The sequence below is a fragment of the Lagopus muta genome, chromosome 3 (assembly GCF_023343835.1).
Source record: "Lagopus muta isolate bLagMut1 chromosome 3, bLagMut1 primary, whole genome shotgun sequence".
Classification (NCBI taxonomy): domain Eukaryota; kingdom Metazoa; phylum Chordata; class Aves; order Galliformes; family Phasianidae; genus Lagopus; species Lagopus muta.
The window spans coordinates 85,075,241-85,094,174 of record NC_064435.1 but is presented as its reverse complement, the minus strand read 5'-3'; the positions used below and the strand labels follow the sequence as shown (position 1 = coordinate 85,094,174).

Below are 18,934 nucleotides of genomic sequence, written 5' to 3'. Positions count from 1 at the left end.
AATCCCATCACACACACCATTTTGTAAACAAAAAAGCATTTGCTAAAATCTGATCACAGCAGCTTGTTTTCCCCTCCTCATCTTAGACCAGCAATGCTGGCTTTTGTTCTCTGCAAATTAATATGATTAATTCTCTGGAGTGCCAGAATGTTGGCCAACGAGCTGCTATGTGTCCCTGTCTCACTTGTGCACTCAAACTGTTGCTGTTTTTAGTCTCTGCTTGGAAATGCGTGTTTACATGCTTCGTGTGTACAGTTGAGCATCTACTCTCATAGCTTTCAAAGTGATTTTTTTCTGCACTACTGCATTGTTCTTAAAGAGCACAGGGAATTCACAGAACAGTTCCATGAATAAGATAAAAAAAGAGAGTAAGTGTAGGTCCTTTCCATGCACAGTTAACAAACGTCATGTATAAATCCTGTTTGTTTAGTACTTTCGGAGGCCAGATTCTGGCTTTTTATTTTTATATCCTCAGTGAAAAATAGTGTTTGCAGTCGAGTTTCTTCTCTTTAGCGAGGAAAACTTTATATACTTATGTATTTAAATATATAATTTTATCTATAGATTTCAGTTTCTTCTGTATGTACTGTATGTGTGAAATATATATTATATATTATTATTTTTGAAGCCTTAGTTGACCTGCTCGAGGTAACTGAACATTTTTACAAAGTAGTTTTGGAGGTACTTATCCTAAAGCAAAATAAAATCTCACATCAAGGTATAAGGAGGGTGCATTAGCTAGGCATAAAGTCAGCTCTTCTCTTAAAAAGGAATTCTTCCCATGTTTTTAACTGAATATTTGACCAGATCACAATGTCTTCCAAAGCAGTGGAAAGCTGTCTCTTGACTTCCCTAGGCCTTGGATTAAACCCACTGTCCCAGATCTTCAGCTGTATTAAACATCAAGCTCCCAAGGAAATAAACAGGGGGTAGGTACCCAAGCACTTGTGAGCATCCACTCCACGGCGGTCACTGTTCAGTAATTATTCTTACGTGGAGTTCCCTAAGTAAGGACCACATTTTACAAGCAGTTTCTCTATCTTGTTCACACTTAGTGTACCAGTGGAAGACTTAAGCCTTCCAAATAATGATTCCAGAGCCAACTTTTAATTTGTATAAAAACTCTTGATGTATCAGTTTTTCAGTCAGATGCCTATTACACGAGCTGGCATTACACTGGCTACATATGAACTTGGGAGCTAGAGCACTGTAGGTAACCCACAAATAGTTCATTTTCTCAAATTCAGAACCTCGAGATTGAGTCCAGGAAGCTGCTACCAAGTTCCAGATAGCTTCAGTGCTTCTTCAGTTGACTGTGAGTTTGAACAGGAGGAGGTAACACGTAACACCCTACCAGCAGGCTGTGCTAGAGGCACCTTTGCCCTTCTCTGTCCTCTGGAAGGGCCCAAAAACTTTGCAGTGTAATAGGCCTGAGTATCTTCAGCACTGTGCTGACTTGCTGCCTGCTGACTGGCTTGTTCATGGCTGCAGGCTTTATTTGCTTTAAGCATGAATAGCAGCATTTTCTGATTTGAAGTACAAACACAGATATAAATATTGTTTCTGTTTTTTACAGTGATACACGTCATGTTGATTGGGTGAAGTCCTACTTGAACATCTGGTCTGATCTTCAAGCATATATCAAAGAACATCATACTACAGGTCTCACCTGGAGTAAAACTGTAAGCACCCTTTACTGTTTCACAAAAAAAAAAAAAAAACCAAAAAAACCCCCACATAAAATATAAGCAACCAATTTGACTTCTAATGTAGGTCATTAACTTAGAAAAATACACATCCAGGTGAGAAACAGAACTCATGGCCAATGAACTTCCTAGCCAAGATGATAGAACCCTGAAAGACAGGCAAAGTTGATCTATCAGGCCACTGTGGTACAGTTTTTGAGAAACAAAGATTTGTTTGCGATGGTTACAACTATAATTCCCAGTTGCAGATAGTGAGGAAAGACAGGCACAGTTCTCCAGGCCAGATACAGTGAACGCGGGAAAAAGAAACACAGGGAATTCATGCCAAGTTCTTAGTCCACAGATAGTCAACTGTATAAAATGAGTATTTTATACATACAGAGATAACTTCTGAAATATATATACTTCATATATATATTCAGAGAGATGGCATATATAACTGTGCTATTTATGCTCTCTGTATCAGCATCTTCTGGGTGATACGTCTGAAGCGCATAACAAGATGATCACAATAAATATTGTTCTCTAAAGGAAGTAAAAAACAGTAGGAATGAATTTTCTGTTAGACATAAAGGTGAGAGTTTATGTCAACAGTCTGCATTCATGCAATGTTCTACATAAGATTGGAATAATGTACTCCCATTTCTTACCAAGTTGCAAGATTTGCTGTCATAATTTTCTAAACTTACCAGTGCACGCATACTTGCACATACAGTCATTCATACCAAGACTATCACTTCTGTACAGGCAAACATTTTTATTTTTAATTGAAAGATTGTTAAGAGGGCTGACATAGACCATCAGATAACTTAATTCTCAGACCCAAATCACGGTGACAACACAAGGAAGTGAAACAGATCTTTATGATAGAATGTATATTAACATGGTATCTGGAAAAGTTTCTTCATCTCCCACATATGGAGGAGATAATCATATGAAAGAATGTAGAACATACACTACTTGTTCTCAGCTACAGACACTGTACAAGTCCTTACTGTATTCAAATGCAAGTTCAAATACAGGAGACACTAAGATCTGTGTGTACTTTTTAGTTTGAAGCAATGCAAAAATACTTAAACCTGATCAATTGAAAGACTGGAATTATCTGCTGCTTTGTAGGTTTCTGTTGTAAAAATCTGAAATGTTAAATATGATGTTCTTTCTTAATTCAGCACAAAGTTTCATATATGCTACATCTGACTCTATTGTAATCAGTGAGTGTGAGAAGAGCTGATGATTTTTAAGTGACTGTTAGAAAAGTGTAAGAAATTATAGCATCCTGCTAGCAGAGTTATCCTAAGATCTGGAACAAGTTTAGTTCTGTTAATAAAGAAAGATACATGTATCAGTGCATCTTTAATTAAATAGAATTTTACAAGAACAGAAGTGGTGCTATAGAGATTTGTTATATTTGTTATACAACGTAGCAGGAAGCCTCAGTGCTATGAGTACTGCTAATCTTACAGAGAGTGTGGCTATTGCAGATTATATTTGACTGGTTTTAAATGCATCCCAGCCATCACATCTCTCCATTTTCCTTTCTTTAGATGTGCAGCAAATTGCTGAAGCCAAATCTAGGTGTGACTTGTTTGTTCGTATTAATCATAGTTTACTGTGCTTATTATATCTTGAGTAATGAGTCCACTAGCACATCTAAAGTCTTGCTTTCACTCCATTCGGATATTGCTTTCATTTGAAAGAAGATGTCTTGGAGGTATGGATCATAGGAACTATCATTCATTTAGTGTATGCCAGAAAGATTAAGTTAAAGGTTATACCTCTACAGGAAAAGGGTTGGTAAATTTTTACTTCATGTGAGTGTAAGGACATTGGAATCCAGTAAGTTAGCAGGTTAAGTACCTTGTTGTGTAGATGTTGTTTAAATAGTTTTATGAAGATTGGTAACAAATATATCCATGAAAGCAATGAATTACTAAAAGGATACTGTGATTTTTTAATGCATTTTAAGGTGAGAATGAAAGTGACGGATTCATGCTGCGTGAAGCTAAGCACAAAGGTCTGCAGAATCAGAGCCTAGACAGAAAGGGAGGCTATAAGAAAGAAGCAGATGGACTCTTTCACAGGGTTTGCTGTGATAGAACAAGGGGAAATGGTTTCAAACTAAAAGAGGTGAGATTCAGATTGGATATAAGGAAAAGTGCTTTCTATGATAAGGGCTGCCCAGAGATGTGGTGGATGCCCCATCCATGGAGATGTGCAGGGTCAGGCTGGAGCACACTTTGAGCACTGATCTCACTTGTAGGTGTCCCTGTTCCTTGCAGGGTAGTTGGACTAGGTGACCTTTAAAGGTCCCTTCCACCTCAAATGATTCTATGATTCTGTGAAATGCAATATTTAAAAGTTGTAGAAATATTCCAGACATAATCACGGCTCACAGCGGCTTCCACTTATATGCATAACAGGAAAAAACAGTGTGGCAAGGCATTAAGAGGGTGTTACATTTATGAAAGGGAGACGTTGATACAGAAAAGCTATTCTGCTTTAGGGAGAGAAAGAAAGCAAGTCTTTGACCAGTGTTAAGTACACAGTTTTAAGTATGCTATAGCAATAATTTAGCCTTTAGCTGCAGAAGTCAACAAAGCAATGCTAGAAGCATTAATAGAGAAAGCTGTTAAGTGAGATATTTGGGCATTTCTAAAGAAACTGAATATTCAGGGAGAACATTCACTACTGCATTTCTTAGAGCTGTATTATTATAGTTTGGACTACAGCAAAACACCAATAGCATCAACCCAGATCAGGCTAAGCTTGTGCTTCCAAAAAGGACGGGGCAGTTTTTTTAATGGGCAGTTGGCCTCTTTATCTATAGATGCAGCATGGTGTGGCACACACATTTCTGGCCGTGCTCCAAGGCAGTATCACAAAGCCGTGCAATTTCCAGCCCCCATGTACCCATCCATCAAGCTGCACAGGGCAGCTGCAGCCAACTTGGTAACAAATCATTGGTACATACAGTAGAGTTCTTGGCTCTGGCAGCAGCACACAGACAGACACTTTAGAGAAAAGTGTCAGAAATGTCTTAATAAATTACAGGACATGCACTAAAACTAAAACACATAAATGTATCCTGTGGTGAGTACCAGTTCAATATACTCTCTATATATCAGTTAAGGCATCTTGATAATTGGAACAATAGTAATTACCCACCTAATAGAAATAAGCAAGCATTAATTTGCTGCCATATACGACATTCTGAAGTGTCAGTGAGTTCTATGCAAAAAATGAAATGCTGTAAATGTCTGGTGCAGCATTTTACCCATGCAGCAACTGTCATGTTTGCTTGCTACAGCTTTCTGACTTAAACATGAAATGTACAGCTGTAACAGTAACCTACGTCCTTTTTTCAGTCTTTACTGAAAATAGCAAGTGTCCTTTTCCTTCCCCCCACCTCCTAAAGAAGGGATTCTATTGAAGCACAGCTCTTTCTTTCTTTCCTCCCTGCTTGCTTTTTTTTTTCTTTCTCTTGGTGGTGTAAAGAAATGAACAGCTGTAATATAAGCTCACAAGAATGCCTCATAAAGTTTGTTTGCTACAAGGACTGCATGAGTAAGCTGGGGGAAGTGAAACTTCTGCTCCTATTACTGCAGGTTAACTCTGCAGCAAGAAAACAACTAGCGATAATGAGAGGTTGCTGTAGTTTCCTGTACATCAAATAAGCGTTAGGAAACAGATCTTGCTCAAGGATAATTGTCCTAAACGTTCCTCTCACTTGCAGATAGAGCTGCAGTAAGTTTTTGCTGTTTGTACACAGTTGTCATTTAGGACAAATTTTGACAGCAGGATTTGAAGAGGTATTCACAAAATAGGGGTGAATTTCTTTACAGTGTTTGGTTGAACACAAAATGACACTCAAGTAATGAATGCTCTCCCACCCCCATTTACAAATCAAAACAAATTGCTAGCAGGAAGCCTGCATCTGCATAGCAGTTGCTGTAGTTGAATCAGTTGAGATTTATTTATATCTATTCCCACTGAATCACAGAATGGCTTGGGTTGGAAGGGACCTCCTGAAGTCTTTTTTCCTTTCATTAATATACATATATATATGGCCATATACTATTCTAAAAACATTCTTTAAAAGTTGAAATTCCCCACAGGTTCTACAAGAGGCCATCACGCTTCCTACATCAGCCTGAGTGCAATTACACTGGCCTCAGTGCAACCTTTGGCCATTTCATGCTTACCCAGAATAATCACCTGCAGACATTTTCCTATTAAAAGGCTCTGCCTGTCTCCTGTACTATCAAAATACTTTCTTGCAACGTATCAACTCTCTAAATACCAATGTGAACAAGTTGAAAAAGACCAAATCCTGCAGGCGAAAGCCTTCTATTATCATTACAGTATCTCTTCCGTGCTGTTTGGTTTGACTCACTTATCAAGAAGCCATCGTCTGAGCCACTTCACTGAAGCTAAAGGTCAAAACTGTAGTGCCAAATTCCATCCAAAGCCGCAACTGCAATCCCAGAGGCTTCATTCTGACAGAACTAATGGCAGCACGGATAGGCTGATTTAAATGTCTGTACCTTGGATAAGACACACACTTTTTCAGAGTGCTCAGTTTTTCTTGTCATAGCTTTTCTTTGCCTCTTCTGCCTCTTTCTCTTCCCTTTTATTCCCTTTTCTTCTTCCTCTTCCTCTCCCTCTCCTCCTTTCCTTATATTTTATGTTAAAAATTTGTTCCCTTTAGCTGTTTGTTTCTCAGAGAATATACAACATACATGTTTTGATATATGATTAGTTTAGAAACTGGCCACCAGAAAGATACAAAAAAATCCCTTTTCTTAAGGCAACGTCTTATTTGGAAAGTGCCCTAAAAGTTGTCCATCATTTTAGAAACATCCTAGCAACTCTACAATTAGTTGCTTCTGTTGGAATTTGCCACTATGACATTGAAGTGCCTTTGAAAAAAGTGGTTTTACTCCCTTATTGAAAAAATGGCTGAAAATACATGTCTGCTGGCTATCAGTGGTGTCCTTTCAATGTCAGCGACCCAACACCACTCACACTCAAAGGAAGAGGCTGGGAGAGGTTTGTTTGACAACAGCTGTCAAACGTAACATGTAACATAATGCAACCTGGTTTCAGTGGAAAAGGGAAAGGGAAGAGAAAACTGAAAGCATGTAAAATGGAGAGAAAAGGAAAAAAGAACATCTATTAAAACTTCAGTGTAATGCAGTAGAGTCATCTTCTTTTTAACTGGATTTTCGTTTAAGTATAGGATGGTTTAATGTACCTGTGGGAGCAAGTTCCTCCTTGACAACTGCACTAAGATACGGCTTTCAGATGATTTAGAAGACCTTGGCTGTGTAAAACATTTCTGACTGGGTACCTGGGAAGATGTGAGGACCACTTTAAATCCTCAACAGGTGACAAATGGCAGAAATGAATTAAAAGGGGCTTAAAAGTTTGCAAACTCAACAGATAAGTAATTCTGGGACTCAGTAACAAGAAAAAAAGAGCCTAGTCTGGTTTTTGTTGTTTTGTGATTTAACTCTCAGCGATTACAGGCCCTGCAAGTCAGCTGTTTCATCTAGTAAACTGTGTCTGAGGGCAGCAGAACCCCATGCAGACAGGTGGCATAAATACAGTACGTAATAGGACTGTTGTGCTAAGCTACTTTTGCACACACAAACACCTTAACAAGAGCTCTGCGCCCCTAAGTCAGAGTCCACCTGTTCCCAGAGGTGGACACATGATATTTTGAGCTCCACAGTTCTCGTCTTTGCCTGTGCATATGTACAAGAACAATACAGAATGCTGTGATTTTAGGTGTGAAACTAGGATTACCAAACAAGAGGGGTTTTTTGTTTCTTTCTTTTTTTTTTTTAAAGGAGAACATAGTCCCTGTTAAGATTTCTATTTATCTGCTGCCTTGAAAAGATGGCTTTGCAATAAATGGAGGGTTTTATGCCTATTTCTAAGCCACTTGTTGCCTCAGCCACAGATAGATACTTACATCTTAACGTGAGTTACAAACACAAAAGTACCATATATCATGTGCACATTCATACTGAATTTATTTATATGTATTGTATAGATATTTATAATGTCTTTGGTTAAAACTGTCCATTAGAGTTACAAGAGATGACAGTCCACTTAAATTATTCCACAGTAGGTTCCCACCATAAGAACTTTGTTCCTCCCTGTACACATGCTGCACTGTGTCAGCTAAAGCTAGATAAACACAGAGAAATACTGTGGTGGTTTGTACAGGGCCTGGCTCACAAGACCTTCTCATCCTCCCCCAGGATGTGCCCATGTGATAAAATTGCATGGTTCCATTTCAGCTCTTCCCAGCTGCCACTGGGAACCAATGACAGAGGTTCTAATTAGGGTTCTAATTAGGCTGTTACGATACTACGAACACAACAGCATGTCAAGCTGCACACAGCCTCTAGGACCTACAGAGCACTTGTATAGACACTGTTGTGTTTCTCTGACAAGACTGCCACTGCATTGTGCTCCAAGGAAAGCCCTTGGTAGACATGCTCTGTATGCAAGGCCTACCTCCCCAGAAGCCAAGGGTTTCACTCATCTCTGCTGTAATTTCAAGGGAATTAAATAAGATGCAGCACAGATGAATTTTAATTAGCCAGCTGCCCCCAAAATAAACAGTCTCTTCTTTATTCCACTGAGCCAGGTAGGCAGACAGCTTGGAGGAAAAAAAAATACCTTCCGCCAGTCCTGTGAGATAAAGGTAGAAATACAGCTTACTCTGAGCTTGTACTGCAATCCTGCAAGCCCTTCCACGGCGATAATGTACATTTATCAGAACCAAGGCTGTCAGCAGCTTCAGACGCTGGCTCCAGGGAAATGGCTGAGGCACAGGCAATGGGAAGCTCTTGAGCCTCTGCAGATGGCTCTGGGCTATCCAGCAAAGGCTATCCCTGACCCCTTCCCGTCACTTCATTCAGATCATAGTTTAGAAGGAAGCCAAAGACATTTTTCTTTTCCCAGAGAGAAGAATTGTGGAATATTTTGTCCTCTTCGTAACTATTTCTACATGACACAGGGCCTGCATCCTCTGTTCCTGATAGGACCTTACTCAGAGAATGACACCTTCTCCCATATTTCTGGAAGCCCCAAGAACAAGATTGAAATCATATCAAGTTCACTCTGATACAAAGCTAACAGGTTAAACATTAATGGCTTGTTTTTATGTTGCATTTTCATAAAGAAAGGCTGAGGCTATCTATTCCCCTCGCAGTTCTTTCAAGGGGAATGTTTTCAAATGATGAAAAAAATGACCTCACCAACATGGCAATGAGAACATTTGGCTATCAGCACAACTTGTCACGACGTGTACAGACACCACTGCACTGAGAACAGCAGCTGTTACCAAGGCAAACAGCTGAAATAAAAGAGGAAGAAAGGCGGCTTGCAAATAACCGCCTTTGCTAGTCCAAATGGCTCTTAATACTCTTTGTGTAAAGACACACTGTTGTTAACATCTGCTTGAAGTTAATATAAAGAGTTGTTTGCAAATAGCAAAGCTGGTAAGCACCTGCTGCCTTAGGAAAGATGAACTTTTGTGGGCATATAACATGCTATTTTATTCCCAGCAGCTCTTGTAAACACCGTGCTATACAGAAAAGAAATGAATGGACTTTGTGAAGAGCACTTCAGTTGAAATAGGATAGGACTATACACAAGTACTGCTAGATACCAGAACAGTTTAAGAGTCTGGTTCAGAAATATTCTAGAGCCCGAGGATCTAAGTGGTCTTAGAAAGATGACTAAGAAAAGGAAACCAGTTTCCAGTGACTTAGGTTGATAACACTGAGGTCTGTGCATTAATAGAGGTTGAAACTAAGCAAAAGATAAAAGTTCCTGGCCACTTCTCTAGTCTGGTTTTAAAAACTGCCCTTGGCATGAGCACGTTTTAGTCCAGCACAATCTCCCTGGCATGCAGGGAATGCAAGAAGTGCACTGTGTTTCCTGCATTTCCAGTTCACTTGTGCCTTCCATCCCCTTCTGAGTGTTACCCTGAGATGCTCCTCCCACAAAAAAATTTCATATTGACCTGACTGTTAGCTTGATTTCCATCAGGTAAATCAAAATGGAAAAATAAAGAAGATAAAAGCTAGAGTGAGATTGAGCTTTCCATACAGCATGACTCTGTATACCTTCCCAAGCCTTCCAGACCTCTATGTTTTCTCCACGCTGCTCTATTTCATTTGAGGATTGTCATAGTGCATGTATCTGTGCCATTAGATGGTAGATTTACAGTGGAGCAGTTAGTCCTGGCCCTATCATTAGCAACCTTTTTAGACTTTGACTTGCCTTTTCATTTTGCCTACGTTAAATTATGACTGAAATTGTTTGCAGTTTTCAGATTGGCAGGAGATTTTCAGACCCTGGCCATAGATGTTTAGACATAACTGAAAACGTCACCATGTTCTGTTAGCTTCTGTAGCTGCAACTTGGTCATAAGCAAGAATTTGTCACGAAGCAGAAAAGTTTACAACAAAGGCTCCGTCCATCTCTTATTTCTGTGATTTCACAAGATTACGAGGAAAAATGAAGAACCCCAGTTGTGACACTCATGTGCTGTTATTATGTATAACCCAACATCTTTTGAGCTCAGTAGATAGCCACTGACTTCAGAGGATGGACCAGGCTTGTAAAGAAAAGTGGAGGTTTTTGACTAGACTTGGCTTATCTCTGTGAGTACTGCTTTAGAAGAAGAACATGCTTGTAATTGCCCAAATCCTTTCCCACCTCTGCCCTTGAAAAGTAAATTAGACATTCTCTAGTCACATAAGACCATGTCTGAATCTGATTATTTAAAATCCTTCTGTTTTGTTTGTGTTTTCACTAGATAGTCCTTTCAGAGTTCTGGGAGTGGGATCATCCACTTCCCACGATTAAATTCCTTTGAGTTTTGCTTCTACTTTGGTTACTGGACATCCCCTTTCCTTTGTTCCTGTTTGGAAAACTGCCCTTTGATACACTGCTTAGCATCACCGTTTGAGCTCGCAGTCTCCTGCAATGATCAGGCATAGGCCTTTAGCACCTGAAGCAGAGATTGGCAGCGACCCACTGTTCTGTGTTGTATGCAGAACACGCAGATAACTCCTGCATCTTTGTAGCTTTTGCAGAATTTCATTGGTGTTAATTACAAAAGAATGTCAGCTGCTTCTGCTTCTAGGTGACAGTTGCTCCTCAAACAATGACTCTTTCACATTCAAGTTTCTGGAAAATCACACTACTGTATTTATGCAGGTGGAAGCTATAAAGTATGTTGGGAAATCAGAAGGTCACATTTTTATCTCAAGCCACAAGTTATTAACCACTACTGCCAGTACTACCATTAATCTACTCACTTAAAGCATACATAATTTATAGCTGCAGGTTCACACTGCAGCGTGGATGGTGAGTGCCATTTCTGTGTAGCTAAGGATTTTAAAAAGACCTGCAAATGCAACGTTCATAATTCTGGATAACCAGGACATAGTGAATTCAGTTGCTATGGTTGCAGGCAACAGATAGGGAAGATCTCTGTTGCACCTCAGGCAGCAATAACCGACTGTGCCACTGAATCCACTTGCATTCATTTTTTACTATAGTAATTCACAGTTGTGCTGACTCTGCTGCAGGTAACATTACTGACATGAGCACAGGCAGGAAGATGGGCCCTGTAAATCGAGTTCCCAGAGGGGGAGCTGTCCCCAGTCTAAAATAATAACCAATAATTACAAGTACATATGCAGAAATGCTCAGAGTTAAATGTATCCGTGCAACAGTGAAATGTCTTTAAGAGCAAAAAACATCAGCACCTGGTTCTGGTGTATCTCGACAATAAATGATAATCAATTCCAGAAGGGGATTCTCTTTTGTTGACATTTGATTAAAATCATTTAGCAGCACGGGGGAGAACTCATTGCTTTAAGAGATCACAGATCCTTTCAGAAACAATCAGACCGTGCTGTTACATCAGCTTTGTTACTCACCTGAGTCTTACTGTGCAAGTGCACTTTTAATGCCACTAATGTGACAAAGTGTCTTGCAGCGTATTTATCACTACCATAACCATCAATGGTTGCCTCAAGTGGAACAGTACCCCCGTGCTGAAGACTCATGCGCCAAGAGAAGGGTTACATTAAGATGTTAATTAATGTTGTTATTACTTTTCCGTGCTGCTTAAATCAGGGTCATACAGACTGAGAGGTCTGAATACCGTTGGGTACACAAGTGTGCCAGTCTTTTTTTTTTTTAAAGGATGTCTGAAGAATAACAAAAGTGTGTGCACCTGATGAACCAGATGCATGCTTTGATGTTTTCACTTAGTGCAAAGCAGAAAGTGGTGGCACAGTAAACAATTAAAAATATCCTTTGAGTCCAGCTAAGCAATATCTCTTTCCAGTATTGGTTACCTGGGATGCATTTTTAACAACCTATATCTCCTAACAAAGGCAGCCAATTAGGAGACACGACTCTGTAATTCTCTGTCATTTTTCCACTGTATCTACCTACCTATCGAATGAGTTAGTGCAATGCACAACACTTGAAGAGGAAGCTAAATTAATCAGACCAACCTAATTTTTTCACAGCAGTTCTTATAAAAGTCCCTGCTCTGCTGCAGAGATGCTGTCTAGATGAGCAATTTCTGGCATCAGAGTGACACTCAGTGGCAAGACAAGAAGAGTGATTCTCAGTTTCTCAGATTCTTTGTATCTTTTCAATCGGTAGGATGCATAAAATTGTGATCAGCTCATTATCAGTATTCCCTGTTTGTTTGATAATATTATATATGAGCATCACCATTCAGACCAAAACATTTACTTTTGATCACACAAACTAATAGAATGACTGCGTTACTTACTTTATCAGGGTCCCCTCACTCATTATTCATGTGCTGTGATCTCCTGCAATTGAAAAAAAATAATTTGAGAAATCAAAAAATATTGAATTTCATGAAGAACTGACTTGAACAACCATAGCTTTGTTTTCTGCTGCAACTCAAATCTTTGCAGTTACTTCAGCAGTCTGGAGAACAGCATTTTACATATTTTTTTTTATAGTTGAGGATCTTGCATATGCATAACTGACATTTGGTGACCCCTTCAGTTATTTTTTAGATAGAACGTTTTCTGTTGAACATCAAGTTACTGCATACAGTGTCTGAAGAAAAAAAAAAGAGAGATTTTTGCTTTTACATCTGAGAAGCATTTATATATCACAGCACATGGAAATCATATGGAAACTTTAATATTGAAGATGTTTAATTATACTCTTGGCAAGCATTTTGCATAAATACGTTAGGCGGAGTAGCTCTGCAGCAGGGTGGCAGTGTGGACTGCCTGTCTTTCCAGCCTGGTTTCCATCGATGCGAGGAAAGACTAATAGTGTTTAATAACCACTTATGATGCTAGAAGTTCTTCTGAGCATGTGGCTGCCTGGAGTCAATGAAACTCAACACTATCCAAGGATGTTAACAAGTAAGAGCTATCATCATAAAGTGTTCCTTGTCACACTGTATTTAAAACTAATTTCCATCTATCCCACACAGGGTCCTGTCGCATCACCCACGTCTATGAGGTCTGTCCTAACCAGTGGGTCGTGCCCCTCTTCAACACCTCCTCCACCACCGCCTCCCCCGGGACCTCCACCCATCTTTGATACAGAAACCCCCCCAAAGGATGAAGGAACGGCATCTCGCTCAGCCCTGTTTGCACAGCTTAACCAAGGAGAGGCAATTACCAAAGGTCAGGAGAAAAGAAATCAAATTCTGACCCTTGAGTCAAACTACATCAACAGCTGTTGTATGTACTGACCCAAATTCCACCAATGTTTTTAAGCTATGTTTTGGCAACAGAGACTTTTCCAAGGCTTGTACTGATCCCTCTGGATGAGACAGCATACTAAAACCCCCTTTAGAAGTAGCAGCACTCAAAATTGGTCAGTATTCCTGAAATTTACACCACTTATTTCGAAGTCTCCATTTAATTTCAATGCAACCGTGTTAGACATCTTCAATCCCCAGCAGCTGGTGAACTTCAAAGTTGCAATTACAGTCAGAAGTTATTCCTGTTTCTGACCCACAGTCTGTGTACCAGCCTGTGTCAAAACGTCTCATATGTTGCGTGGAAAAGTATGGCTCACAAATCAGTGTGATAAAACCTTTTGTATTAACACTGGATAGTTGTAATTAAAGTGGATGGCTGCGAATTTAAATACTTACAATTCATATGTCTGCCTCTAGTGCCAAATTAGAAAAAGAATCTCACTTTTCTGGATGTAAAAATACTCGATAGCAAGATCACAGAGCTCTCTACAGATGGAGAGGGACTAAAAGACTGCTGCATTTTAAAGATTTTAAGACAGCCCATCCCGGGTCAAAGAGGTTTTATATAAAGGGCTAAAAACATCTACGCCAGTTACAGTTCAGGTGGTTACCCTGGCAAAGCAAGAGGAAATAAAAAATATCAACTCATCAGATAATTTAACACAATTGCAAATGACTTAGATACTATCTTTCTTATTTCAATACAAATAGCCTTAGGACAAGACAACAGATTCTCTTTTATAATAACGACCCATTTTTTTCTCCCAAGGGCTTCGCCATGTCTCTGACGACCAGAAGACTCACAAGAACCCCAGCCTACGTGCCCAAGGTCCACCCGCTCGTTCTCCCACGAAAAGCCATACTCCAAGTCCCACCTCCCCCAAGAACTCCCCGCAGCAGAGCCATGCCCCCGTCTTGGAGCTAGAGGGGAAAAAATGGAGAGTGGTGCGTTCCAGTCACAGCGCGAATTGCACGCTGCACATTGCAGAGCAGCCTGAGCACTGAGCTTCTTGCACAAGGCGGTCCGCGATCAAGTAGCAACAGATCAAATTTGCAACTAAAATTTGCAACTACCATGCCTTATTCCAGTTTAGCTTATTATTCTCTGAGATCTAAAGTTAATTCATTTGTCTCTGAGAATCTAAAATACTTCATCCGAAACGGAGAATGTCAAAACCAACAAATAAATTGTAGCAAAATCAGACAGCGCTCCAGAAACAAATCCCATGAAGAATCCCAATTAAAATCCCTTTTTGCAGGCCGCTCTTGTGAGAAAACATACATTATTAGCAGAGAGCACTTTTTCCATCCTTGTGAACTGATGGAATTATACATTTATTTTTCATCACTTGGTCCTCTCTCATGCTTAAAAGTGCAGAACTATTTTCCTTTTGCTCAATCTACAGAAGACAAAGATATCTTTGCTTATAGCATGGAATTTAATTTATGGAGGCATATACCAAACTGTCTGCGAGTGAAAAGCCATGTCACTATGTTGATTTAAAGAGGGAGAAAGCAGTAAGCAATTTAGTCATGCAGAAGTTTCAGTACACAGTCATTACAATGGAGTAAAGTTTGCACAGAGTGTAGCCACAATTTACCTCTGTTGTTTTGCATTAGGGCTTTACTACCTGGAACTTCCCTTGTGGATCCCTAGCCTTTCTTTGCCATACATTGACTGTAAACAACCTTTTGCACTTCACAATGAGAGAAAATTTCTTCACATATTCCCCCTTATTGTTTAAGGAGGAATATTGCTTATTGCAATATTATTGCAATATTCTCCTTATTGCTGCCTGCACCAGCTCACAATATACTGTATACAGCCCTAGATAGCATTGCTGGGAGTGAAAACTTGGTTTGGCCTTCAACATGCTGGTTCTAAGTTGAATGAAAGCCAAACTGCTGTGAAGGCATTCTTACACTGCTGAGAGCAGAATGTCTTTGCTACCAATCAGTGGGTTTGTCTCGGTCTGTGCCAAGTTCTTCAGCTCTAGAACATACACATGCGTCACCAAAGGCTGAGGTAGGTGAAATATCCAGCCACCAATCACACTGGATTTTTAAGCCACCAGGAGGATATTGTTCTGTTGCAGTGATGCAATGACTTGATGATGTGTTGTACTAAGCTCTGACTGTGAGCTAGTTAAAGATAACCAAATAAATAAACTTTCTTCTGAAATAGGAATATCAAGAGGATAAGAATGACCTGGTCATTACCAACACTGAACTCAAGCAAGTAGCCTACATCTTCAAGTGTAACAAGTCTACACTTCAGATAAAAGGAAAGATCAATTCAATTACTATTGGTGAGTGAATAGCTCAGCTGGACTTTAAATGCCAATCTTGAAAAAACTTATGCAATTATAATGCATCAGAATCATTTCATTCATTGTGATGGGCAGATCACCAGTGATTACGCAGCATGAGACTGGAAACTTGTATTTAATGCAGCCGATGTGCATGTATTTGCCTTTATCTTGCCTTTCTTATTTATGATTGTTTTTATTTTAGATAACTGTAAAAAGTTTGGCCTTGTGTTTGACAACGTTGTGGGAATCGTGGAAGTGATCAATTCCAGGGATATTCAGATTCAGGTAAAGATCTGTTTGAGAAACAAAGAGAGAAAGAGAACAGACAGAAAGAACAAGCCTGACATGTGGCTGCAAGAGATTATTAGAAACTCACGTGCACATGATGAGTGAGAGACTGGTGCAGCCAAACCTTAAATCTTAATATACAGTGAATTCTGCTGATGTATTTAGGAAGTGCCTATGAAAACTTCTGATCGTTACTGAATAAACTTCATTTAGTCCAACACCTGGTTCCAGCGAAACGGAGAGATCTATTCAGTGGAATCACAGAATCATAGAATAGCTTGGGTTGGAAGGGACCTTTGAGGTCATCCAGTTCCAATCCTCCTGCCCAAGCAGGGTTGAAATATTGTTATTTCTGGCCTTAATTTTGTTGCTTTCATGGTAAGCAGCTCCTGAAATTGGAAGTTTAGCAGTGCTTCAAATTCTGGCAGTTAGCTAATTGGTTTCTGAGCCCAGAAGTTGGTTATTTCTTTTTTTCTTTCTTCTTTTTTCTCTCAATGAAAACATTCAAATAGACTATCAAGGACAACTCAATGACATAAAGTCAAATCAGGCTCTTGGATTTCGAAGATCTCCCTACCAACAACTTGACTCATTACATGAGAAGATAATGCAGACGACTTGCCCAGATACGGGCTGTGAGTCTCTGGTTTTGTCCAAGACAACCAGCGAGTAAAATTTCATCAGAGATCACCTTCTCTTGTGGTTCTTTTGAAATGAAAATATACACTTTTTTAATCCAGATCTTGCCCTCCCTGTACTGGACATTGCCCTATTCAAAATACAGACAGCCTGCCTGGCATTTACAGCACTTCACTCGTTCCGTTCCAGAGAGGTCTGACTGTACAAGCTGGGACGAACACAGATGATCTTAAGAAAGGCCTCTGGGATGTTTTATTTTAAGAGAAAAATAATTAAATGGAAATTAAATTATATTAAACTGCCTGTCTTCTTCACAAAAGCTGAGGTCTTCTGCTTAAAAGGCTATGCCTGCAGTAAATTCTGTACTTCAGAAATACTGGTCACAGATACCACACTAAAAAACAGCAGGACTTTTTTTGCAGTTTTGCACCTCTTGCAAGTGACTGACATTGCTACCAGCTGCACGTCATCTTCTGAGCTGTAACAAGCAGGTTTGCCATGATCACTACACAACTTATGGCACAGGCATTTGAACATCCCAGGCATTTGGCTGGTTTCTGGTTTTTTTTTTTTTTTCCTAAATAAATGGATTATTTTTATCAGCACTTCTAGAACTTCTCATGAGAGACAAAAACTCCTATGTAAGGAACAGCAAAACTGGACGCTGTTAATATTCATGCAAAGAGGAAATATCTTTACTAAGAATAAAAATTCTTTTGATTAAGCAGGTTCTATGAATATTGCATAAGGCTTCTACAGCATAGAACAGAGTGGAGTTACACTTAAGATTCCTGCTATAAGCTGCCTGATTCTGAAGGATTTGAGCATGCCAAGTGCTCAGAACCTGCATTTTCTCAGTATTTTGAAGATCTGAGCTCATAAATTGCAAATATATCACATATTAATGCAATGAATTACCCTATAATTTTTTCTATATTTACTTCAGTGCCTTACTTCTTGGCTCTCCTTTCTCCCAGCAGCATTTTATTTTTCCTGCTGTTTGCTAAATGCATAAAAATTAAACAGAGCCTCCTTTTGCAGGATCTCATGCAATAGAGGGCAAAAGAGAGGAAAGATGAGGCTAGGAAGCACTGATCATTACTTAGCTCAGACTTGAGGAGGAGGGCAGAGTGCAGTAGACAGACCACTTGCTCTTTGTTTGCCATCACATGTAAGGAACTGAAGCTGAAATTACATTCTAAACTCAAATGATGGAAGACACTTTTTTTATTAGCAAGTGGCTGTCTGTCATGCTCTGTTATTGTTTTATAGCTCAAAGCTACCTTTGCCCTTTCAATACTCTGACCAGTGTACTGCTGCTTTCAGCCAGTGGGGAGGAGGAGGAATTTTTACTGACAGCCATGAGTCAGCCAGTTAGCCAGGTAGAGACCTTTTAACCTGCAGAATGGTCAACATGAGAAAGTTTACTTCCTTTTGCCCCCCTCAAGTAAATCTTGTGCTCGCTTTTAATGCGATGTAAGAAATACCTTTGAAGATGTAATTAAATTGATCTTCGTGCTTTTTTAGGGCTCTATCTTGCCTGAAGGGGATAAAACCCTCTCCTGTTCTGCGCTATAAATCCAGGAAGAGTTTTTAAGTCTTTGGAACGCATCACAAAACACTTCTTTCAGATGCTGAGATCCTACATTTGCCTAGAATGGGTTGGAGTTCATGTGTTTGATTTCTTGCCATCCTGCTGATGAACAAGCTGAATGCTGCCTGAGTATCAGCACAAAAACATCACTGGAAGCAGAGAGAATGGAGAAAAAATTTGCATCAAGTCATACGTTAAAAGTTTGCTGTGTATTATAAGCTTGCAGTTGCATAGAGAACATTGTTGTCACCACCAAGAACTTCTAGTGCTCAGCAAATGGTAGCTTCTATCTCAAATACAAGCATCATGCAGGCAGATGACATACAGATCAGATGCTGACGGGCAAAATTAGACCTGGCAGGCAATAAAAATTAGGTTAACAGAGCCTTTATTTGCTTTTTAAGATTCGATAACGAGTACATCCCATTTTCCAGGTGATGGGGAAAGTGCCAACCATTTCCATCAACAAAACAGAAGGCTGTCACATCTACCTCAGTGAGGAATCATTAGATTGTGAGATCGTGAGTGCCAAGTCTTCTGAGATGAACATCCTCATCCCCCAAGATGGCGATTATGTGAGTGA

The 18,934-nt window shown here is 39.6% G+C and overlaps 1 protein-coding gene across 6 annotated transcripts in view; it reads left to right on the top strand.

Annotated features, from left to right (window-relative positions):
* The window catches only part of CAP2 (cyclase associated actin cytoskeleton regulatory protein 2), a 64,982-nt gene that overhangs the window by 43,282 nt on the left and 2,766 nt on the right, over positions 1-18,934 (top strand). For all 6 annotated transcript variants that reach the window (XM_048940533.1, XM_048940534.1, XM_048940537.1 and 3 more), the window contains 6 exons: positions 1,577-1,682; positions 13,243-13,438; positions 14,288-14,463; positions 15,704-15,827; positions 16,033-16,115; positions 18,786-18,926. In XM_048940533.1, the coding sequence (XP_048796490.1) occupies positions 1,577-1,682; positions 13,243-13,438; positions 14,288-14,463; positions 15,704-15,827; positions 16,033-16,115; positions 18,786-18,926 (826 nt within the window). The remainder of the gene's footprint in view (positions 1-1,576; positions 1,683-13,242; positions 13,439-14,287; positions 14,464-15,703; positions 15,828-16,032; positions 16,116-18,785; positions 18,927-18,934) is intronic.